This window comes from Oncorhynchus gorbuscha, linkage group LG08, assembly GCF_021184085.1.
Source record: "Oncorhynchus gorbuscha isolate QuinsamMale2020 ecotype Even-year linkage group LG08, OgorEven_v1.0, whole genome shotgun sequence".
NCBI lineage: Eukaryota > Metazoa > Chordata > Actinopteri > Salmoniformes > Salmonidae > Oncorhynchus > Oncorhynchus gorbuscha.
This window is the reverse complement of record NC_060180.1, coordinates 53352180-53378140: the sequence shown is the minus strand read 5'-3', so window position 1 is coordinate 53378140 and position 25961 is coordinate 53352180. Positions and strand designations below refer to the sequence as shown.

The 25961-nt window shown below is 40.5% G+C and overlaps 1 protein-coding gene across 2 annotated transcripts in view; it reads left to right on the top strand.

Annotated features, from left to right (window-relative positions):
* Nucleotides 1–983: 983 nt before the first annotated feature.
* The window catches only part of LOC124041815, a 50234-nt gene continuing 25256 nt past the window's right edge, over nucleotides 984–25961 (top strand). For both annotated transcript variants that reach the window (XM_046359867.1, XM_046359865.1), the window contains exons 1-3: nucleotides 984–1205; nucleotides 1574–1638; nucleotides 2468–2649. In XM_046359867.1, the coding sequence (XP_046215823.1) occupies nucleotides 1574–1638; nucleotides 2468–2649 (247 nt within the window). In that variant the 5' untranslated portion in view covers nucleotides 984–1205. The remainder of the gene's footprint in view (nucleotides 1206–1573; nucleotides 1639–2467; nucleotides 2650–25961) is intronic.

Genomic DNA, 25961 nt, shown 5'->3' with positions numbered 1-25961 from the left:
ATGGAACATTGGTTCTAAAGAGGTATTACTTCAAAATTCTGTATATATATTTTTTATCAACAGAATATGATACATTTAGTCTGTGGACTCACACGAGTGGCGCAGCGGTCTAAGGCACTACATCTCAGTGCTAGAGGCGTCACTACAGACCATGGTTCGATCCCAGGCTGTATCACAACCAGTCGTGATCGAAGTCCCATAGTGCGGGGCACAATGGTTCGGGTTGGGTTAGGGGAGGGGTTTGGCCAGGGTAGGCCGTCATTATAAAATACGAATTTGTTCTTAACTGACTTGCTTAGTTAAATAATAAATAAATATGAACTATTTTAGAATGGATTTGTCTTATTTCAAACCCATTGACCCTTCGTGATGTGTTAAATCATGCACTATCCCTCATCTGATCTTGACGATTCAATGAAATGGCCTATCATCGATTTATAGCATAGCCTAAATGCACAAAGATTCAATTTATTACAATAATATAGGCTATGTTTTACAGAAAAGTTAATTTAAGCTACAGTAGCACATCCAAGAAAACGTTTTATACTGAAACATTTATTTTAGAACAAGTATGGATACTCACCCTGTTTTAATTTAAAGTCAGTGTCTTGTTCATTTCTCTCTGCAGGCAAGTATAGATTTAGAAAAATATGTGAGAACATTAATAAAAATGTAGTCGAATGTCCTTCAAAAGGGCATTCTATTCCGCTTCCTTTCCAAACGTCAATGAATGGGAATAGTGCATATAACTATAACCTGCATTCATACTATTCAATTTGTAGGTGACCCTTATATGTAAATATTAAATAATATCCATAATATTAAATCGACCCTCGCTCTTTGCCTTCGCCGCGGAGAAGTGTGCGGTACGACCACCAGCGCACAACTGTTTGTGTGTCTCGTCCCAGATCGCATCTCAGAGAGTTGCGTGCGAAGGGCATGTCAGGTCATTGGGATAAATTCGCCACCTGAAATACGAAGAAGATAACGCCATCCAATCGGGTCTATATAACATCAACCACATCCCTGCCAAGAGGACCGCGGACTGATAGACCATATTTGTAGAGAGCTGTGTTGGACCGTATGCTATAGTTTAGGTTTTTATGCAACTTTATTTACAGAATAGTATAATTGAAATTCTCTAGACTGTTGAGAACTACTACCGATTTCATTTTGACTTGCATATTAATTGGAACAGTCTTTAGGTGAGTTGTATTACATTTGAATACAGTGTGCAAGTTAGTAGATGTGTTAATATTTATTTTTTGATCAGTCATACTAATTTCCCTTAAATCGATGGTTTACAATACCTGAGCACTTACTACGCATGCCACTTTTTCAAGCTATATGCCATTGGTCCCTGAACGTAAACAAAGGCACGAATGTGAAGCGGATATAGTGAATATATAAATTAGTTAGCAAATGGTCACGTTTATTGTGATAAATAAATGTGAAATCAAGTTAATATTGTTGCTTGTATAATTCTATTTTCATATAGACTTCTTTATTCATGATATGCCCTTTCTAAGTTTTGTCTTCTTGAGACATGCAATTAATGATAATTGACTCACAGATGATGATTCCACCTGGGGACTGTTTATATGCGGGAAGGAAGAGAAGGAAGCCCATCCAAAAACAGTTGAGTACCGGATATTAATGAGTTAGTCTCACATGAAATGCCTGCTTGTTGCATGTGCAAATATAATATCATTGTTTCCAGTCTGGCTTTCATGGATATTCAACACTTGTAAATTAATGGACAAACAAAAGCATTGTGATGTTTTAAAGGATGCTGCAATTAAAAACAGCATACCGTACTATGTTGCCATTCATTGTTACATTGTCTATATTTCTAAGGTTATTTGGTTACACTTTGCAAACAATTTGCAAAACAATATCCATCACCATCTAATTCTAGTGCAGAAAGTTAAACTAATTATTTTCAGTTTATTTGCAAATGGAATGTCGTTATAGATGTGCAATTACACAAACCACAAAGATGTATTAAAGTTATAAGTTCTTTGTAACAATCTGTACCCACACTAATTACATTGTGCCTGCCTATGTAAGTAGTAGTATGATGTACTGTAAATACATAGTTTTAGTATTATGTAGTTGTGCATTCAGTTGCACAACCAAATTTAATCTAATCTACTACAGAGGCTTTCCCTCTTCATTATTTAGTCATTAATGGACTATTTACTGTCATTGTTTTCTGACCCCACAGACAACACCTGACTTTCTAAAAATACCTGCTTAGACAAGTAAAGATTCCAATGACTAATGAGACAAAATAGGATTTAAATTTCAGTAACGCATGCTTGCTTATTCAATAAACCAGTCATCATTGGGACAATAAATAGTACTGTATTTTGGTATCAGTAGATTGATGTTGAAGCCAAGATTATAACTTTTATCATAACATCAATTAACATCAATCAATTACTTGACTCTCTATATCTGACAGAAAACAGACAGCGGCCACCCAGAAGACCAATCCGTCTAAGAGGCACCGTGACCGTTTGAATACAGAGCTGGACAGGCTGGCCAGTCTCCTACCCTTCACCCTGGACATCATCTCCAAACTGGACAAGCTCTCCGTGCTGCGCCTCGGTGTCAGCTACCTCCGGGTCAAGAGCTTCTTCCAAGGTACAGACAGCACAGCGTCCCCGTGTGGTGCAGTTACACGCTATATAGTCTCCCGTGACAGCAGTTACAACCTATCGTGACGGCGCACATGCGAGATTTGGCCATGGATTTTGGTATTTTATTAGGATCACAATTAGCTATTGCAAAAGCAGCAGCTACTCTTCCTGGTGTCCACACAAAACATGAAACATGACATAATACAGAACATTAATAGACAAGAACAGCTCAAGGACAGAGCTACATACTTTAAAAAAAGGCACACGTAGCCTACATATCAATACATATACACAAACTATCTAGGTCAAATAGGGGAGAGGCGTTGTGCCGTGAGGTGTTGCTGAATCTGTTTTTTGAAGCAAGGTTTGCTGTTCATTTGAGCAATATGAGATGGAACGGAGTTCCATGCAATAACGGCTCTATATAATACTGTACACTTTCTTGAATTTGTTCTGGATTTGGGGACTGTGAAAAGACCCCCGGTGACATGTCTGGAAGCCAAGATTACACCCTATTGCAGTATGAAAACTATTCCTATAACTAAGTTATTTATTTGTGTAATGCAAGGATTGGTTTGTACACTTGAATTGCACCACTTGCACTGTGCTGCCACACATACTCAAATTTATTTAACCCTAGTGCCACTTCCATGTTAAGAAGCTATAATTCTGTTTACATTACCAATGAGAGTGTTTAGACACATAAAAAGGAAAACACCTCAGCTGAAAGAAAGTTATTTATCATACATGGACCAAAGCAGAAGTGTGATATGCACTGTCAGGCTGGGTACAACACATTCAGACTACTATGGTCACAAGATAAGTGCTTACGTTTCTGAAGTAGTACCAGAGTAGATTCAACATGTGTTCAATTGTTTATCTTGTGGCCTTCTGCTGCAGGCATGTGGGGGATTCCACACCAGGAAGGCCCAAATATATTTCGGGTGTTTCAGATTGTTCTGGCAATTCTCACATATACACTTCATTGGAAGGATATTTGACATGCTTTCACATTTGTATCACAGACATTATTAGACCTCTTTTAGACCTATACATGCCTCCTGTAAGACCCTATGATCTGTGAACTGTACATGATACAGACAACATATTGGTGTCTTATACTCCTTATAGTGTGCTCTAAAATATGGAGTATGTCTAGATTCATTTATTAAACATTTAAAATATGTATTTATTTATATCTCAGAAGTGCCCTTTTTGATTTGACTTATTTTTACTCTTTAAGCACATCACATTTCCAGAGTGGGCTCTCTGGTACTTTTGAAGATATGACCCATTGTATACATAGAAATTGACTTTACAGGCCATTAACCAATCACAGCTCTGCTTTAGGATTGTACATTCAGAAAATCACCAGCAGAGGGAGTTCCCTTTGAATCCATTTTCCCATTCACTGTGTTGGTGGTGCTCATAAAATGTATCATAAATTTAAAAGTAGCAGAGAGCCCACTCTGGAAATGTGATGTACTTGTAGAGTATATTGTCTAAAAACAATGTGTCTAAAAATGAACTAAATTTAAAAGGGTACTTTTGAGATATTAATATTAATATTTGTAATGTTGAATAAATTCTTGTGGAAAAAGAAATATTTCAGAAACTAGACATACTCCATATTTTAGAGCACACTGTAAGGAGTAGAATACACCAAAACATTGTCTGTATCATGTAAGGTTAACGGATCATAAGGTCTTACAGGAGGCATATATAGGTCTAAAAAGGGCCTAAAATTTCATCATGATTTTCTCAAACATCCTTCCTCCCAATTAAGTTTCTATGTGAGAATTGCCAGAACAATCCAAGATATCAAAAAATATTTTCAGGACTTCCTGGGATGGAATGGCACATATAAGACATCATTAACACTCAGAAAAAAGGTCTCTAGAAGGGTTCTTCAGCTGTCCCCATAGTAGAACCCTTTTTGGTTCCAGGTAGAACTGTTTTGGGTTCCACGTAGAACCCTCCGCCTGGGACCAAAAAGGCTTCTTCAAAGAGCTTTCCTCTGGGGACAGCCAAAGAACCTATTTAGGTTCTAGATAGTACCTTTTTTTCGTAAGAGTGTAGACTACCTATTGATATTCTAACCATGCACACTCCTACTTTTCTATGTATTTGACAAGGTTTATCACTTTGAGAAAATGAAAATGGAAAACATTACCAAACAGCCTTGATAGTTTACCCATTCATGCATGACCCTACGCCTGCGTGATGTCGCTGTGGTAGCCTTGCTCATTCAGCCAATATGTGATGGATATACATGCTTGGTAGCCTATATGAACTTTTGAAATATACTGTTTTATACATTGGTCAAATGTGTCTACCTATGGCCTTGTTTTTTTTCTGTGTAATTTCCAATCCCTTCAAAGTCTGTAATGAAACATGTTAGTTCAAGGTAGTGTTGCTGCATGTGTTAACATCATTTGATTATCTGATTCTGGATTCAGATCAGCTTTTGACTGAATTGTCCACATGTGAAATAAGGTGTCCGTCATCACTTATTTATGCAATCTTTGCAATATACTGTAAATCTTCATAGCTTTGAAATACATCAAATACTAAGTTCATACTGGATGTACCCAACCTGATGATGAATAGTGAAAAGGACAGATATGCTATTCAATCAAATAAATGTGTAGCTGTTCTCTGTTCTCTGCTTCTACATCTCCGTTGCTTGCTGTTTGGGGTTTTTGGCTGGGTTTCTGTATAGCACTTTGTTACATCGGCTGATGTAAAAAGGGATTTATCCATACATTTGATTGATTGATTGACTAATATCAATATCTAAAAAACTTAAAGAAAGTGTATTGTCCAATTGAAACCTCCCATCTACAGTTACAGTTACAACAGAAGAAAATATTAAAGCATTTTCCCTCATTAGTGATGTAATGACCTCGTCTCTTTCTGTGGCAGCGCTATGCTGGAGCTGGTGGGTGTCTTTGCTTGAATAGCCTCACGTCAATAATTGCATAGATTGGCCCTGCACAACAAAAGGCGTAAGTGACTGACCCCAAACCACTTCTGGTCTAGACGCCAAATATGTTTGTTCAACAAGAGCAAGCTGAGAACACAGCATGCAGCGGAAAGAAATCCTTTGTTTCCCCAACACTATTGTTGGACTGTTGTCGCTTGCAATTACGCTCAAATGTGATCACCCAGAACTCAACTCCCTGCCTTGATCACCCTGTCTAATTTTATGACCCTTGGATTTATGACCCTTGGTTGACCCTTGTCTGGAACTCTATGCATTCCAGTTTTAACAGATGGTTTATTTTTGATGGGTTTTCAGCAGCACCCTACAAACCTTCAAGTTTAGAGCAGATGTTATTTACAGAAACAGACTGAGTACTCCCATAGTTTACCACACTTATACCGGAGGTGTGGCAGGTATTACTTGTTTTTCTGTCATCTCTTATTTTGTGTGCTATCTGCACAGTACTTTTGTGAACCATATTGATGAGATAGTATCTCATCCAGGATACTGCATAATACAAGTGCTGTAACACCCTATAGCCTGAGGAATGGGTTTGCAGTACAAGTTGTGCCACGTGCTGCTCTTCCTCTTTGCCGGAAGTTGTGGTTCCCCTTGCCAGGTTCTAGTCATCAGACTCACTTAGATATCACACATGCTCGTATGGTCCGCCCAGCAGCTCACGATGAGATCACAGAGAGGTTAATAGGATTGGAGCATACACTTCACTTCTCCGTGGCTCAGTTGGTAAAACATGGTGCTTGCAACGCCAGGGTTGTGTGTTTGATTTCCAAGGGCGACCAGTATGAAAATGTATATACTCTACTGTAAGTCGCTCTGGGTAAGAGCATCTGCTAAATGACAAAAATGTAAAATTGCATTGACCTGAATTTAAAAAAGGCAGGTGAAGTGATAGAGCTTAAGAGACCTAGTACACACTGCACAGCTCACTGTGGTTTCAGGTAGAGGTCGACCGATTAATTGGAATGGCCGATTAATTAGGGACGATTTCAAGTTTTCATAACAACCGGAATCTGTATTTTTAGGACGACGATTTAGCCCAATTTTTTTACACCTTTATTTAACTAGGCAAGTCAGTTAAGAACACATTCTTATTTTCAAAGACGTACAGTATGTACAGTGGGTTAACTGCCTTGTTCAGGGGCAGAACGACAGATTTTTACCTTGTCAGCTCGGGGGATTCAATCTTGCAACCTTACAGTTAACTAGTCCAATGCTCTAACCACCTGCCTCACGAGGAGCCTGTCTGTTATGCGAATGCATTGAGAAGCCAAGGTAAGTTGCTAGCTAGCATTAAACTTATCTTATAAAAAACAATCAATCAATCAATCATAATCACTAGTTAACTACACATGGTTGATGATATTACTAGTTTATCTAGCGTGTCCTGCGTTGCATATATCGATGTGGTGCGCATTCGCGAAAAAGGACTCTTGTTGCTCCAACGTTTACCTAACCATAAACATCATTGCCTTCTTAAAATCAATACACAGAAGTATATATTTTTAAACTTGCATATTTAGCTCAAATAAATCCAGGTTAGCAGGCAATATTAACCAGGTGAAATTGGGTCACTTCTCCTGCATTCATTGCACGCAGAGTCAGGGTATATGCAACAGTTTGGGCCGCCTGGCTCGTTGCGAACTAATTTGCCAGAATTTTACGTAATTATGACATAACATTGAAGGTTGTGCAATGTAACAGGAATATTTAGACTTAGGGATGCCACCCGCTAGATAAAATACAGAACGGTTCCGTATTTCACTGAAAGAATAAACGTTTTGTTTTTGAGATGATAGTTTCTGGATTTGACCATATTAATGACCTAAGGCTCGTATTTCTGTGTGTTATTATGTTATAATTAAGTCTATGATTTGATAGAGCAGTCTGACTGAGCGATGGTAGGCACCAGCAGGCTCGTAAGCATTCATTCAAACAGCACTTTCGTGCGTTTTGCCAGCTGCTCTTCGCTGTGCTTCAAGCATTGCACTGTTTATGACTTCAAGCCTATCAACTCCCGAGATTAGGCTGGTGTAACCGATGTGAAATGGCTAGCTAGTTAGCGGGGTGCGAGCAAATAGCGTTTCAAATGTCACTCGCTTTGAGACTTGGAGTACAGTGCCTTGCGAAAGTATTCGGCCCCCTTGAACTTTGCGACCTTTTGCCACATTTCAGGCTTCAAACATAAATATATAAAACTGTATTCTTTTGTGAAAAATCAACAACAAGTGGGACACAATCATGAAGTGGAACGACATTTTTTGGATATTTCAAACTTTTTTAACAAATCAAAAACTGAAAAATTGGGCGTGCAAAATTATTCAGCCCCCTTAAGTTAATACTTTGTAGCGCCACCTTTTGCTGCGATTACAGCTGTAAGTCGCTTGGGGTATGTCTCTATCAGTTTTGCACATCGAGAGACTGACATTTTTTCCCATTCCTCCTCGAGCTCAGTGAGGTTGGATGGAGAGCATTTGTGAACAGCAGTTTTCAGTTCTTTCCACAGATTCTCGATTGGATTCAGGTCTGGACTTTGACTTGGCCATTCTAACACCTGGATATGTTTATTTCTGAACCATTCCATTGTAGATTTTGCTTTATGTTTTGGATCATTGTCTTGTTGGAAGACAAATCTCCGTCCCAGTCTCAGGTCTTTTGCAGACTCCATCAGGTTTTCTTCCAGAATGGTCCTGTATTTGGCTCCATCCATCTTCCCATCAATTTGAACCATCTTCCCTGTCCCTGCTGAAGAAAAGCAGGCCCAAACCATGATGCACCACCATGTTTGATAGTGGGGATGGTGTATTTAGGGTGATGAGCTGTGTTGCTTTTACGCCAAAGATAACATTTTGCATTGTTGCAAAAAAGTTCAATTTTGGTTTCATCTGACCAGAGCACCTTCTCCACATGTTTGGTGTGTCTCCCAGGTGGCTTGTGGCAAACTTTCTTCTTGCCACTCTTCCATAAAGGCCAGATTTGTGCAAAATACAACTGATTGTTGTCCTATGGACAGAGTGTCCCACCTCAGCTGTCGATCTCTGCAGTTCATCCAGAGTGATCATGGGCCTCTTGGCTGCATCTCTGATCAGTCTTCTCCTTGTATGAGCTGAAAGTTTAGAGGGATGGCCAGGTCTTGGTAGATTTGCAATGGTCTGATACTCCTTCCATTTCAATATTATCGCTTGCACAGTGCTCCTTGGGATGTTTAAAGCTTGGGAAATCTTTTTGCAAATCCGGCTTTAAACTTCTTCACAACAGTATCTCGGCCCTGCCTGGTGTGTTCCTTGTTCTTCATGATGCTCTCTGCGCTTTTAACGGACCTCTGAGACTATCACAGTGTCTGTGCATTTATACGGAGACTTGATTACACACAGGTGGATTGTATTTATCATCATTAGTCATTTAGGTCAACATTGGATCATTCAGAGATCCTCACTGAACTTCTGGATAGAGTTTGCTGCACTGATCGTAAAGGGGCTGAATAATTTTGCACGCCCAATTTTTCATTTTTTTTTATTTGTTAAAAAAGTTTGAAACATCCAAAAAATTTCGTTCCACTTCATGATTGTGTCCCACTTGTTATTGATTCTTCACAAACAAATACAGTTTTATATCATTATGTTTGAAGCCTGAAATGTGGCAAAAGGTCGCAAAGTTCAAGGGGGCAGAATACTTTCGCAAGGCACTGTTGTTGTTCCCCTTGCTCTGCATGGGTAACGCTACTACGAGGGTGGCTATTGTCGATGTGTTCCTGGTTCGAGCCCAGGTAGGAGCGAGGAGAGGGACGGAAGCTAGACTGTTACACTGGCAATACTAAAGTGCCTATGTAACGGATGTGAAATGGCTAACTAGTTAGCGGTGCGCGCTAGTGGCGTTTCAATCAGTGACGTCACTTGCTCTGAGACCTTGAAGTAGTTGTTCCCCTTGCTCTGCAAGGGCGGCGGCTTTTGTGGAGCGATGGGTAACGATGCTTCGTGGGTGACTGTTGTTGATGTATGCAGAGGGTCCCTGGTTCGCGCCCAGCTATGGACGAGAAGACGGTCTAAAGTTATACTTTTACATTGATGCTGTTGACCCGGATCACTGGTTGCTGCGGAAAAGGAGGAGGTCAAAAGGGGGATGAGTGTAACGGATGTGAAATGGCTAGCTAGTTAGCAGTGCGCGCTAGTGGCGTTTCAATCGGTGACGTCACTTGCTCTGAGACCTTGAAGTAGTTGTTCCCCTTGCTCTTCAAGGGCGGCGGCTTTTGTGGAGCGATGGGTAACGATGCTTCGTGGGTGGCTGATGTTGATGTGTGCAGAGGGCCCCTGGTTCGGCCCGGGTATGGGCGAGGGGGCGGTCTAAAGTTATACTGTTACACCTATAAGAACATCCAATAGTCAAAGGTATCTGAAATACAAATCGTATAGAGAGAAATAGTCCTAGAATTCCTATAATAACTACAACCTAAAACTTCTTACCTGGGAATATTGAAGACTCATGCTAAAAGGAACCACCAACTTTCATATGTTCTCATGTTCTGAGCAAGGAACTTAAACGTTAACTTTCTTACATGGCACATATTGCACTTTTACTTTCTTCTCCAACACTTTGTTTTTGCATTGTTTAAACCAAATTGAACATGTTTCATTATTTATTTGAGGCTAAATTGATTTTATTGATGTATTTAAGTAAGTTAAGATAATTGTTCATTCAGTATTGTTGTAATTGTCATTATTGCAAATAAATATAAAACAATTGTCCGATCAATCGGCATCGGCTTTTTTTTTGGGTCCTCCAATAATCGGTATCGGTATCGGCATTGAAAACTCATAATCGGTCGACCTCTAGTTTCAGGTGAGTGCCCTTACGTGGAGGATCAGTGTTTATGGTCTTTAATTTCATGGTCCTGAATACTGTTTGATTCTAAGCAGAGTTCTGATATTGCCTGTTGTACATTCAACATGAAAAGCTGCTCTTTGAAATGATCAGACAAGGAAAAAACAATAAAAGTGTAACAGTCTTGACGATGTGGTGATTTCTCCGCAGTACATTCATACGAACCATAAAAGTCCATAGAAATGTCATTTTTCATACAGGATACATCTCCAGTAAGGTGTCATGAGGCGTGTATCCCAGCGTGTTACCTGGAGATGAATGTATGAGCGTCTTGTCAGTGTTGACTAACTCGGCAGTTTGACTTGTATGAGCCTACATGACAGTGTATATCTGTGGAATACAGAGTAATGGGGAAAGGAAAATGGTAGATATTAGGAAGCTGTAATGTGCCCCAGCACATGAGGGAGTAATTGTGCACAAGTGAAAGTGGCAGTGAAGGAATAGTCAGATCAGAGAGGTAATGAATGCTCCACTTATTCCCTGAGTACATTGCGTGACTGCTCCCTGGCAAGGCCCGGACCGCCCTCAGGGCTCAGTGTAGAAAGGAAAGTATGTATCAAGTGCCACGACATTGGGTTTTATACATCAGTACTTATTGGTGGGGATCTAATGACCTCGCATGACACAACGAGGATGCTGTGTGTGAATGTTAACAATTCATTTCTAAAGTGAGTTTGTAACCTATCACCTATTGTAAACCCAAATTGAATTTGTTATAATCAAATGAAACAGTCATTATATACTGTGCCTAAAATGTTGAATCAGAACATACATTTTCCTTAGAACTACTGTATAGGTCATGTCATTTTAGATCTGAATTTTAGGGAAATATATCCCAGATGTAGCCAAATTAAGTAATTCAAATGAAGCTAATCTGAGCTAATGTGTTTGAGGCGCTGCCAGTTGAGTGAATTGTACCATGTTAAAGCAAGCGAGGTAGACAGGATTATCATCCATAACCTTAAAATGCTCTTCTGAAACTCACTGTATCAGTACAGTAGCGTGATAGTCTTCAAACGGAAATGCAGAAGAGGTTATAGGTTTAGTATAATGATATTGAGAGGTGAGTGAAAAGGGTTCTGAAATGTTATAGAATTGGTACAAAGGGAGCCAAAGGCCCAACCAAATTATGAAGTACCACTAAGAAAGCATCACTTTAATGTAAAACCTTTGTAGGTACTGTGTTTAATTGTGATGTTGCACACTCTGCAGTCTGGTCAAAGTTCCATATTTCCAATTCCAGTTGTAGTGCTTATCATGTTGACCAGGGGGATCAAGGGGCTAGAATGGAATCAGTACACAGACGAGGTCTTGGGTACTCCCTTCTCCTCCATGTTTAACTAGGTGCTCTGAGTATCATGTAGAAATTGGCTATCGGAGGGCAGAGTGTTTGGCAGCTGCACAACCTTCTCTGGCAGATTTCCTTCAACTTGCGTGCAGGACGGGGAAATTCCATTTTCCATTTTCTTTTGTCATCATGTTTGAATAGACTGTTTTTCAATAAGGATAAGACATTTTAATATGGCCCAGGATAATTTAGGTTTTGATTATATAATTTTAGATTTTTTTTCTCGTAAAAATTATCTTTGTTCTTCTTTCATCCTGATCTGTCGGTCGTTGTTACACTTCATCCAAAAATCTATTTTTCACTTCATTGTTATTTCCAGAAACAATGCCTTGATTGATCATTAAGAGTGTTTTTAGAAATAGTAAACATTTTTGTCTTGTTCTGTTTCTACCAAATAGTTGTTAGTAACAGCAACGATTAAAATCTTAGCAGATATTATTCTGATATTATACGTATGCATGCTGTTATCCAACATGTTTTTTGCTTATGTTTTCTACTTTTCAGTGATATTCAGTTATCCGATATTGGTTGTGTTCAATCAGCCAAAGGCAACATCAATGGAAAATATTATATTTTTTATTTGACCTTTATTTAACTAGGCAAGTCAGTTAAGAACAAATTCGTATTTACAGTATAGATCATGGAAAACTATTTGTCTGCTCGCAATAGCGTGAGGAAGTGACCTTAATATGTCATAAAGTAGGGGTACTAATCTTGGTCGTATTGCATGATGACTGCAGTGCTAACTGATTTGGCACAAGCCCTTTTTGTTTAAACTGTGATTTTTAATTTGTTATCAAATCATATAAAACATCTACTTAACAAGCATTTTCACAACACATGTTATTATCCATTTTGGCACGATAACGAAGACAGTCACAAAACAAGAAATGTATGTTAATGGAAATATATTGATTTATTGATGGATTAATGGTGTTCGGTTTATCAAGCCCAAAGATAAATGTTCAAAAGTGAATATGACGGAAAAAATTATGATGAATTATCATGTGTAAATGCAAAGTTTTCATGACTGCTACAGCTACGACGGACATGCATTGTACTGGACAATGGACAATGCAGGTGTTTAAAGCTCTTATGAGACTTACCCAAGAAGACTCACAGCTGTAATCACTTCCAAAGGTGTTTCTAACATGTATTGAACCCTTCTCTAATGACAAATCCACCTGCTCTTCGGACTAGTCAATATACAAAACTATATCGACTCAAGAACCCCGACAAAGACTGTTGTCACCAAACAATTTTTTAGTTTTGTCTACAACACCACAGTCGTTGATCATCAATGCACGAGACAACATAGATCACGCAAGTGAATGAGAAACCCTGGGGATGGGGGCGTTTAGACAGTAACAAATTAGTTTAATTCGTTAATTAAGCTTTTATTTGAGGTATATTATGCTACATTAATGTGTAAATAACAACAATGACATAATTTATATTATATAGTTTCATCATGACTGTAAAAGTAAGTAGTCCTATTTAGATTTCATATTTGGATCCTCAATTAACTTCATGATGTATATTTAGGCTACTCTCCGTGAGATTCCCAGTGATGTTCAGTGCCTTGCAAAAGTATTCATCCCTTGGCATTTTTTCCTATTTTGTTGCATTATAATATGTAATTTAAATGGATTTTTATTTGTATTTCATGTAATGGACATACACAAAATAGTCCAAATTGGTGAAGTGAAATGAAAAGAGTAGCTTGTTTCAAAAAATTATTCCATTATTAAAAAATGGAAAGAATATGGCACCACAACAAATCTGCCAAGAGAGGGCCACCCACCAAAACTCACGGACCCGGCAAGGAAGGTATTAATCATAGAGGCAACAAAGAGACCAAAGATAACCCTCAAGGTGCTGCAAAGCTCCACAGCGGAGATTGGAGTATCTGTCCATAGGACTACTTTAAGCCGTACACTCCACAGAGCTGGGCTTTACGGAAGAGTGGCCAGAAGAAAGCCATTGCTTAAAGAAAAAAATATGCAAACACGTTTGGTGTTCACCAAAAGGCATGTGGGAGACTCCCCAAACATATGGATGAAGGTACTCTGGTCAGATGAGACTAAAATGGAGCTTTTTGGCCATCAAGGAAACGCTATGTCTGGCACAAACTCAACACCTCTCATCACCCCGAGAATACCATCCCCACAGTGAAGCATGTTTTTTATTGGCAGGGACTGGGAAACTAGTCAGAATTGAAGGAATGATGGATGGACTAAATACAGGGAATTTCTTGAGGGAAACCTGTTTCAGTCTTCCAGAGATTTGAGACTAGGGTGGAGGTTCACCTTCCAGCAGGACAATGACCCTAAGCACACTGCTAAAGCAACACTCAAGTGGTTTAAGAGGAAACATTTAAATGTCATGGAATGGCCTAGTCAAATCCCAGATGTCAATCCAATTGAGAATCTGTGTTATGACTTAAAGATTGCTGTACACCAGAGGAACCCATCCAACTTGAAGGAGCTGGAGCAGTTTTGCCTTGAAGAATGGGAAAAATTCCCAGTGGCTAGATGTGCCAAGCTTATAGATACATACCCCAAGAGACTTGCAGCTGTAATTTCTGCAAAAAAAGTGTCTCTACAAAGTATTGACTTTTTTTTGGGGGGGGGTGAATAGTTATGTATGCTCAAGTTTTCTGTTTTTTTGTCTTATTTCTTGTTTGTTTCACAATAAAAAATATTTTGCATCTTCAATATGGTAGGCATGTTGTGTAAATGAAATTATACACACCCCCCCCAAAAAAAATCAGTTTTAATTCCAGGTTGTAAGGCAACAAAATAGGAAAAAATGCCAATGGGGCTGAATACTTTTGCAAGCCACTGTATAATATCCTCTGCACCTTACACTCACTGACCCCCCCTTCATTTGTCACTATGTGCTGAACACTCACATGCCTGAAGTAGCTACTCACAGTCATTTTATTCAGCAAGGTTGAAATCAGTCACAAAAATTTAAACCTCATCCCTGTTTCTCATTCAGTTGGCCCCTGACCTCCCCCCCCCTTCACCAGTGATTGATTGATTGATACCGAAGTATCACAAACAAAATAGAAGGATGAGAAGTGAAAACAGGAAAATTATAGTAATATATAATAATATAATAATATATGCCATTTAGCAGACGCTTTTATCCAAAGCGACTTACAGTCATGTGTGCATACATTCTACGTATGGGTGGTCCCGGGGGATCGAACCCACTACCCTGGCGTTACAAGCGCCATGCTCTACCAACTGAGCTACAGAAGGACCATATAGTCACAGTAACAGTATGATGTCTTCCTCCTGATATAGGTACAGTGACTATAGAACGTCTACACCGCTCTTGAACTTTTTTCACATTTTGTTGCGTTACAAATTGGGATTGTAATAGATTTAATTATAATTTTGTCATTGATCTACACAAAATACTCCCTAATGGAGTATATACAAATCTACACTGGAGTTGCTTACCAAGAAGATGTTCCTGAGTGGCCAAGTTACAGTTTTGACTTCAATCTGCTTGAAACCCTATGGCAATACTTGAAAATTGCTGTCTAGCCATGAACCCCAAAACACCTAAACAGAGCTATAATCATTTTGAAAAGAATAATGGACAATACAGGTGTTTAAAGCTCTTATGAGACTTACCCAAGAAGACACACAGCTGTAATGGCTTCCAAAGGTGTTTCTAACATGTATTGAATACTTCTCTAATCAAGGTATATTAGTGTTTTATTTTCCTTTAATAAAAAAATCTATTGTATTTTGACAGAAATCTTCATCTTTGAAATTAGAGTATTTAGTGTAGGTTGTTGACAAAAATGACAATTAAATCCATTTGAATCCCACTTTGTAACATAATGGAATGTGAAGAAATCCAAGGGGGGGTGGGGTAGACTTTCTGTAGGTACTGTACACTAACTACTTGTGATTGAGTAATGAGTTTTAGCCTCTTAGGAAATCAGCACAATGTCTCTTTAAGAGGCTCTTCGTGTTGTAGGCATGTAGTAAAGCTCATGAGGCGAGCAGTTGCGTGACTGCAGCAGACTGGGTTCTGACCTCAGAAATGGTTATGAAAACGATCTGTTGATCAGTGCAGCGTGTAGGAGACCAGCCCTGCAGAAATGAGTGGGGAGCCACCTCTTGCACTTCAGAGTTGGACCTTATGGCCTTTACAGCACTAGACACGCACCAAGACATACAGTCTATTCGGAAAGTATTCAGACCCCTTGACTTTTTCCAAATGTTGTTACATTATAGCCTTATTCTAAAATGTATTAAATAAAACTCTCTCCTCATCAATCTACACACAATACCCCAAAATGACAAAGTGAAAACAGAAATACCTTATTTACATAAGTATTCAGACCTTTTTCTATGAGAATAGAAATTGAGCTCAGGTGCATCCTGTTTCCATTGATCATCCTTGAGATGTTTCTACAACTTGATTGGAGTCCACCTGTGGTACATTCAATTGATTTGACATGATTTGGAAAGGCACACACCTATCTATGTAAGGTCCCACAGATGTCAGAGCGAGGAATTGTCCGTGGAGCTTTTTTTTGTGGAAAAGGTCAAGGGGTCTGAATACTTTCCGAATGCACATATACCCATTCTACAGGTGGTATGGAACAGGAAGCTCCAGTGGCTTCCCTGAGAGTTATTATGTTGTTTATTATGTTGTTTACATATACCAATTCTAGAGGTGGTATGGAGCAGGAAGCTCCATTGGCTTCCCTGAGAGTTATTATGTTGTTCCTTCCCTTAGAGCTTAGATAGGATTTCTGTGTCATTTATAGCATAGTTTAGAAGATTGATATATTTATTTGGCATTCATTGCTTGAGGGCCATCTCTGTTGCCTTGTCCTTGATGACGTTATTTACATATTCCCCCTCCATAGCCACCCAGGCCTTGTCACAGCCACTTTGTGTAGTACTACTGTATACATGCTCCAAGCCAATTAGCCCCATGCATTAAAGGCTCCGGGCTGATTACATTAGACATGACACTGCTTATCCTTCCTTGGCAGCTGGGCTTGTATTCCTCTTGTCTCATTCACTTCTTTAGCTACCCTGTTACTCTACTTGCAGAAGTGTTTAAGAGAGAGTTCTATTTTCAGATCCTGGCTGCGTTGCTGTTTTCAGTTTTAACCTAGTTTTATACTTAAAATTGGATTTGACAATAGCTAATGGGGAAGTATGCATGAGTAAATCATGCGATCAGTTGATTTATACAACCAGAGATTGTAAAGGTCAGTGGGTTTAGGTTGGATTTGATAAATGCAAGGAGAGACAAATACTTATTGAAAAGCCAACACATTCTCCTTGACCCCGGTTTGCACGCTCAGTTTTGTTTTGCATGAAGTCAGCCATTAGTCTGACTGAAGGGACCCATGTGACTCAGTGCAGGCAGAGCTGTGACCATACTGGTCTGGAAAGGAGGCCGTTTGTTTAATGCAATATTTGATTGGTTCTCTCAAATGTTTTTTTTTCCCCTCTGAGATTGAGACCTCTTGTTGTTCATATTTGAAAATCCAACCATGATGGAAGGGGGTGGCACTCAAGTGTTGTGTGGCTGTGCTTGTGGGTGTAGCTGTGTGGCTGTACTCAGTACCCTCCAAGCTCATCATTAAACTTGAGGCCCTGGGTCTAAATCTGCCACGTGCAACTGGTTCCTGGACTTCTTGACGGGATGCCCCCCAGGTGGTGAAAGTAGTAAAAAACACCTCAACTTCGCTGATACTCAACACTGAGGCCGCACAAGGATGTGTGCAGAGCCGCCTCCTGTACTCCTTGTTCACCCATGACTGCGTGGCCTCGCATGCCTCCAACTCAATCATCAAGTTTGAAGACAACACAACAGTAGTAAGCCTGATTATCAAGAATGACGAGACAGCCTACAGGGAGGATATAAGGGCCCTGGAAGTGTGGTGCCAGGAAAATAACCTCTCACTCAACGTTAACAGAACAACGGAGTTGATCGTGGACTTCAGGAAACAGCAGAGGGAGCACCCCTTACAGTACACAATGTCACAGGAAGGCCAAAAAGATCATCAAGGACAACAACAACCCGAGCCACTGCCTGTTCACCTCGCTATCATCCAGAAGGCGAGGTCAGTACGGGTACATCAATGCTGGGACTGAGAGGCTGAAAACAGCTTCTCAAGGTCATCAAACTGTTAAATTCTGTTAAATAGCCACCACTAGCACATTAGAGGCTGCATATACAGTGGGGAGAACAAGTATTTGACACACTGCCGATTTTGCAGGTTTTCCTACTTACAAAGCATGTAGAGGTCTGTAATCTTTAACATAGGTACACTTCACAAAAATCAAAAATCCAGAAAATCACATTGTATGATTTTTAAGTAATTAATTTGCATTTTATTGCATGACATAAGTATTTGATCACCAACCAACCAGTAAGAATTATGGCTCTCACAGACCTGTTTTTCTTTAAGTTTTTCTTTAAGAAGCCCTCCTGTTCTCCACTCATTACCTGTATTAACTGCACCTGTTTGAACTCTTTACCTGTATAAAAGACACCTGTCCACACACTCAATCAAACAGACTCCAACCTCTCCACAATGGCCAAGACCAGAGAGCTGTGTAAGGACATCGGGGATAAAATTGTAGACCTGCACAAGGCTGGGATGGGCTACAGGACAATAGGCAAGCAGCTTGGTGAGAAGGCAACAACTGTTGCCGTAATTATTAAAAAATGGAAGAAGTTCAAGATGACGGTCAATCACTGTCGGTCTGGGGCTCCATGCAAGATCTCACCTCGTGGGGCATCAATGATCATGAGGAAGGTGAGGGATCAGCCCAGAACTACACTGTAGGACCTGGTCAATGACCTGAAGAGAGCTGGGACCACAGTCTCAAAGAAAACCATTAGTAACACACTACGCCGTCATGGATTGAAATCCTGCAGCGCACACAAGGTCCCCCTGCTCAAGCCAGTGCATGTCCAGGTCCGTCTCAAGTTTGCCAATGACCATCTGGATGTTCCAGAGGAGGAATGGGAGAAGGTCATGTGGTCTGATGAGACAAAAATAGAGCTTTTTGGTCTAAACTCCACTCACCGTGTTTGGAGGAAGAAGAAGGATGAGTACAACCCCAAGAACACCATCCCAACCGTGAAGCATGGAGGTGGAAACATCATTCTTTGGGGATGTTTTTCTGCAAAGGGGACAGGACAACTGCACTGTATTGAGGGGAGGTTGGATGTGGCCAGGTATCGCGAGATCTTGGCCTACAACCTCCTTCCCTCAGTAAGAGCATTGAAGATGGGTTGTGGCTGGGTCTTCCAGCATGACAACCACCCGAGAACACACAGGCCAGGGCAACTAAGGAGTGGCTCCGTAAGAAGCATCTCAAGGTCCAGGAGTGGCCTAGCCAGTCTCCAGACCTGAACCCAATAGAACATCTTTGGAGTGAGCTGAAAGTCCATATTGCCCAGCGACAGCCCCGAAACCTGAAGGATCTGGAGAAGGTCTGTATGGAGGAGTGGGCCAAAATCCCTGCTGCAGTGTGTGCAAACCTGGTCAAGAACTACAGGAAACATATGATCTCTGTAATTGCAAACAAAGGTTTCTGTACCAAATATTAAGTTCTGCTTTTCTGATGTATCAAATACTTCTGTCATGCAATAAAATGCAAACAAATTACTTAAAAATCATACAATGTGATTTTCTGGATTTTTGTTTTAGATTCCGTCTCTCACAGTTGAAGTGTACCTATGATAATGACAGACCTCTACATGCTTTGTAAGTAGGAAAACCTGCAAAATCGGCAGTGTATCAAATACCTGTTCTCCCCACTGTACATAGACTTGGAATCGTTGGCCACTTTAATAATAGAACACTGGTCACTTTAAGAAAGTGTACATATTTTGCATTGCTCATCTCATATGAATATATTGTATTCTATCCTATTCTACTGTATCTAAGTCTATGCCACTCTGTCATTGCTCACCCAATATTTATATATTCTTAATTCCATTCCTTTACTTGAGATTTGTGTGTATTGCTGTGAAATTGTTAGGTATTACTGTTAGATATTACTGCACTGTTAGAGCTAGAAACACAATGTCATGACTTCTGCCGAAGTCGGTTCCTCTCCTTGTTCGGGCGGTGTTCGGCGGTCGACGTCACCGGTCTTCTAGCCATCGCCGATCCATTTTTAATTTTACATTTGTTTTGTCTTGTTTTCCCACACACCTGGTTTTCATTCCCTCATTAAGTGTTGTGTATTTAACCCTCTGTTCCCCCCCATGTCTTTGTGCAGAATTGTTTGTTGTAAGTGCTTGTGCACATTGTTGAAACATTACATAATCCAAGATTGGTCATAAGATTATTTTCAGCTCTTCTTTAGGACTGCCATGATATCACTTAGCTTTTATGCAATTGGTGTCTCTCAAACATGAAACCTTTCTAACATAACATACAAAAAAAGGACATAACATGTCATACGAAATGGAGGAGGTAGTGCACAATTGGATGACGTAGCACACAAAAAAAGAGGACCCATTTTGGCTTGAGAGCATCACTTTCAAAATTATACAAAAGTTCTGGAGCGTCACTTTTATTTGTTTTTGTATCATTTTTTTGTATTTTACGATCTTGTCTAATTGCTGCAACTCCCCAACGGGCTCGGGAGCTTAACCCGGAAGCCAGCTGCATCAATCGGAGGAAGGAAACACCGTTCAACTGGTGACCGGGGTTAGCCTTCAGGCACCTAGCCCACCACAAGGAGTCCCTAGGGCGTGATGAGCCAAGTAAAGCCCGCCCGGCCAAACCCTCCCCTAAACCGGACGAGGCTGGGCCAATTGTGAGCAGTCCTATGGGACTCTCGCCAACGACCGGTAGTGGCACAGCCGGAAATGACCCGGGTCTGTAGTAACGCCTCTAGCACGGCGATACAATGCATTAGACGGCTGTGCCCTTCGGGTGGCCTTGAGTGTCACTGTAATGCAGAGGTGTCAAACCCATTCCATAGAGGGCCTAGTGTCTGTAGTGTTTTTGTTTTACCTTTCAATTAAGCTCTAGACAACCAAGAGTGACCTTAATTAATGGATTTAATGGAACAACACAGAGGGAAATGAAAGTGCAGCTGATCCGGAATTCTAAAGGACTGATTCAGAAAGTGGAATGGAATTAAGGGTAGATCATTTGGGTAATTCTGCATTAGGATAGTTTTTGGCTATTGCCCAAAATCTGATTACAAAAGCAAATTAGATCACTAATCCTTCCAAAACCCACAAAGGAATATTTTTGTTAGTAGCAGTATTTTGGGACAGGTTTCAGTTGCTCTCCTTGATTCAATGTTAATGGAATAAAATGATTGCCTTGGAACCACATTAACCAAGTTTGCATCCAACCTTTTTATGGAATTAAAGTACATGTCGGATAATGACAGGACTGACGGAAACATAAAGTTTGTCGGTAATCTTTCCAAATGTAGACAAAACAAAATACACTAAACAAGGTCATCTACAAATTTCTGCTAGGTAAAGCCCCGCCTTATCTCAGCTCACTGGTCACCATAGCAGCACCCACCCGTAGCACGCGCTCCAACAGGTATATCTAACTGGTCACCCCCAAAGCCAATTCTTCTTTGGTCTTTCTCTGCTGCCAATGACTGGAACGACCTGCAAAAATCTCTGAAGCTGGAGACTCTTACCTCCCTCACTAGCTTTAAGCACCAGCTGCCAGAGCAGCTCACAGATCACTGCACCTGTACATAGCCGATCTGTAAATAGCCCATCCAATCTACCTCATCCCCATACTGTATTTATTTATTTATCTTGCTCCTTTGCACCCCAGTATCTCAACTTGCACATTCATCTTCTGCACATCCTACCATTTCAGTGTTTAATTGCTATATTGTAATTACTTTGCCACCATGGCCTATTTATTGCCATACCTCTCTTATCCTACCTCATTTGCACATGCTGTATATAGATTTTTCTGCTGTATTATTGATTGTATGTTTGTTTATTCCATGTGTAACTCTGTGTTGTTGTATGTGTCAAACTGCTTTGCTTTATCTTGGCCAGGTCGCAGTTGCAAATGAGAACTTGTTCTCAACTATCCTACCTGGTAAAGGTGAAATAAAACATGTGTCTTTTTGTGTCAGTAATATTTATTATGCAATCAATGTCAGTGGAAATGTTTTTATGCGCAAATATCGATAGAAAACAATCATATTGATGAACACTTGGAGTCACGTGATGATATGTTTTGTTGTACTCCCTCTATGACTTGTGAAATCATAGCCTACAGTTTATTAGGCTACAGATTAAATAAATGATGATGAACTTCACAGTGTGGTGAAAGTGCAAGGTGATGAGTTTGATGCTCTTTTCCAATAAATATTGAGTGTTCTATTCTGGTGACATGATCGTCAAATCTCGCTCTTTTGTCCATAATAATCTCATCGTGTAGGCCACAGGCTTTCTGCAATATTTAGAGGTAATGAGCCATTATGATTGTCCGTGTCAGTCCAATCACCATAGATACTGACGGGAGTGATTGACAGTTGTCATGGAGAGAAGAGGGCATTCCATCATGGCCAGAGATCCCTGCGATGGCGAGAGCTATTCTCCATGTCAGAGAGGTCCCATCCCTCATGCCCAGGAGGACGGTGTTACAAGGAGAGATATCCTGCAGGACTCTTGCCTTGACCCTCCCTGTCCTTGGGTCTCTGCATACAGTACTGAGGAATGACCTGCTGAACCTTTTCAATAGGCCAGGCTGAGAGATGGTCCTCTGGAGCCAGTCAGTGACCTTCTTATAAACATTTTCAAATTGCCAATGATAATCATCATTGTAGACAGGCAGATACAGACAGTGTACATCTGAGATTGGGTTTGTAATTCTCATGTTTTTGATATTATGAAGAAAGAACATGAACCAGAATATTTGGCAGTGTTGTCATTCCATTCCCTAAGACACTATTTCCACGGCATAAGTACACATCTGGTTGTAAATGTAATGGAGTCTGTCTGGGTTTGATTAGCATCCATTCACCCATCAACAACAGCAAAACTGCATTATTTAGCAGATGCTCTTATCCAGAGCGATTTACAGGAGCAATTCGGGTTACATGCCTTGCTCAAGAGCACATTGGCATATTTCTCACCTCGTCGGCTCAGGGATTCAAACCAGCAACCTTTTTGATTACTGGCCCAACGATCTAACCGCTAGACTACCTGCCACCCCTAGGCTACCAAATGATAGAGTTAGTGTAGATTTCATACTGCAGGTCTATCTATCATGTCAGAATGTTACGTATTGCATCAGCCCAGACAGGAATGTGTATTTGGACAAACCTTATTCTGTGGGGAAAAAACTCTCTAAAACCACATATGTTGTTGAAATAAACAATTAACTATGCAAATGTGGCTTTTCAGTTCAGGAATATTACTTGAAGTGGCCCTCTATGTATTTTACAATAACCTGTAGGAATTTCATTTGACAGTCCCTAAACTGAACTCACTTTTACAACAATTTTATAACAATGGCTGTATAACTGTAAACATGTTGTCTTTGACTCTATATCTAAAGAGATGAGGTAGTTGGATATGCAGCATTCCCCTATAGGAATGAAGCTTAGTTTATGGGGCTTTTATATGTTTTCATGTGTTCCATGCCAACACATGAAGAAGCAGACATCTGCTTTCATTATAGACCACAGCTTTAAGGATTCTCCCCTCCATGTTTTTCTAGTCAAGCGCTGAAGGCTGCACTGGATCCATTCGGTGGATTTTGTTTGTAAATTATGTTATGTACAGTGTATTTGTGTGTGTATATGAGCCATTGTCAGATGTGACATTCTGTCCATTTGGGCTTGAAACACAGCACATGCATTAAGTATGGAAGTGTTTGAGGGTGACAGATTAAAATGTCTGAACACTATTGGGTCTGTCGCACAGTAGGCTTTTAACCTGAAGTGTTCAGGCCTCATTGACCCTGTCAGGGCCTGATGTGGAGTAGTGCTGCACACCACAGAGCAGTGTTGGGATGCTAATGAGAGCGAGCACGCTCAGAGCCAGGCGGGAGGTGAGTGGGAGCCAGAGCCGCCTGCACATCCCGCACGCAACGGAGAAGGATTTACTCTTATATCACTAGGTAGCTTTGAAGTATCCTGGGGTGTTCACTCTGGTCAGCAATGACTCAGTCGAAGCTAGTGGGTCTCATCTAGGCTGCCTCTGTTACAGCAAACCACACAGAACAGAGAATCTTACATCAGCTTCAGTGTTAAGATATAAAGAACGGTATTGTTTTTCAGACATACTGTAGTCAAAATGTCACCAAGGCCTGGCACAGAAACTGTGGGATCCAAACTGGGTTTGAACATCTTTTAAATGGGTTGTTTGTATTCTCACGTTTTTAGTTTGACCTCAACAGTCTCACCATGTTAACGTTCAATTGAATTAAGTCTGGTTCACTAATAACAATTCCTCAATTTTTATGGTCTGTGTACAATTGCCTTTGTCCTTTTTTGTTTTTTTTGCTGAGAGTCTGACAGTGTAGCAGTGACCGCCACAAGTCAATAGTCACCATAGGGGCATCATTTTGGCAACTAAGAGCAGAACATCCGGTCATAGATACTGTACCTCTTAAGACTTTGTTCAGACTGGCGATTCCTAACACAGTTTTCCTCCTATGTCCTCCTAGGCAGCATCACATCAACATTAATGTAAACTGTACTACGCCATCTTGTTTATACACAAGGGAAGTTTAAACACAGGTCTGTCAAATAAATGACAGAGTTAACTATATAAACCAAGGTTTATTAAAGATATGAGGCAATAAATATAATTCATACAGTTGAACAAATCAAATCAAATTGTATTTGTCACATGTGCTGAATACTGTGAAATGCTTACTTGCAAGCCCTTAACCAACAATGCAGGTCAAGAAATAGAGTTAATAAAATATATGCTAAATAAACTCAAGTTTTAAAAAATCGAATCAATCAATAGGTAACACAAGAAATAACAATAACATAACAATAACGAGGCTATATACAGGGGTACCGGTACCGAGCCAATGTGTGGGGGTACGGGTTAATTGAGGTAATTTGTAAAGTGACTATGCATAGATAATAAACAGCGAGTAGCAGCAGTGCAAAAACAAATGGGGAACAGAGTTCAATGTAAATAGTCCAGGTGGCCATTTGATTAGTTTAGTTGTTCAGCCTTTTGGTCCTAGACTTGGCACTCCGGTACCGCTTGCCGTTCGGTAGCAGAGAGAACAGTCTTTGACTTGGGTGACTGGTGTCATTGACAATTTTTTGGGGGCTTCCTCTGACACCGCCTAGTATATAGGTCCTGGATGGCAGGAAGCTTGGACCAGTGATGTACTGGGCCGTACGCACTACCCTCTGTAGCGCCTTTTGATCAGATGCCGAGTAGTTGCCATACGAGGTGGTAAATGCAACCGGTCAGGATCCCCTCGATGGTGCAGCTGTAGAACTTTTTGAGGATCTGAGGACCCATGCAAAATCTTTTCAGTCTCCTGAGCAGGAAATGGTGTTTTCATGCCCTCTACAACTGTCTTGGTTTTTTTGGATCATGATAGTTTCTTGCTGATGTGGACACCAACGAACTCGAAACTCTCGCTCCTCTTCGTTCCGTCAATATTAATGGGGGCTGTACAGCCCTACTTTTCCTATAGTCCATGATCAGCTCCTTTATCTTGCACAAATAGAAAGGTTGTTGTCCTGGCACCACACTGCCAGGTCTCTGACCTCCTCCCCATAGGCTGTCTCATCGTTGACGGTGATCAGGCCTACCACTGTTGTGTCGTCAGCAAACGTAATGATTGTGTTGGAGTCGTGCTTGGCCACACAGTCGTGGGTGAACAGCGAGTACAGGAGGGGACTAAGCACGCACCCCTGAGGGGTCCCAGTGTTGAGGATTAGTGTGGTGGATGTGTTGTTACCTACCCTTACCACCTGTGTGCGGCCGTCAGGAAGTCCAGGATTCAGTTGCAGAGGGAGGTGTTTAGTCCCAGGGTCCTTAGCTTAGTGTGAGCTTTGAGGGCACTATAGTGTTGAACGCAGAGCTGTAGTCA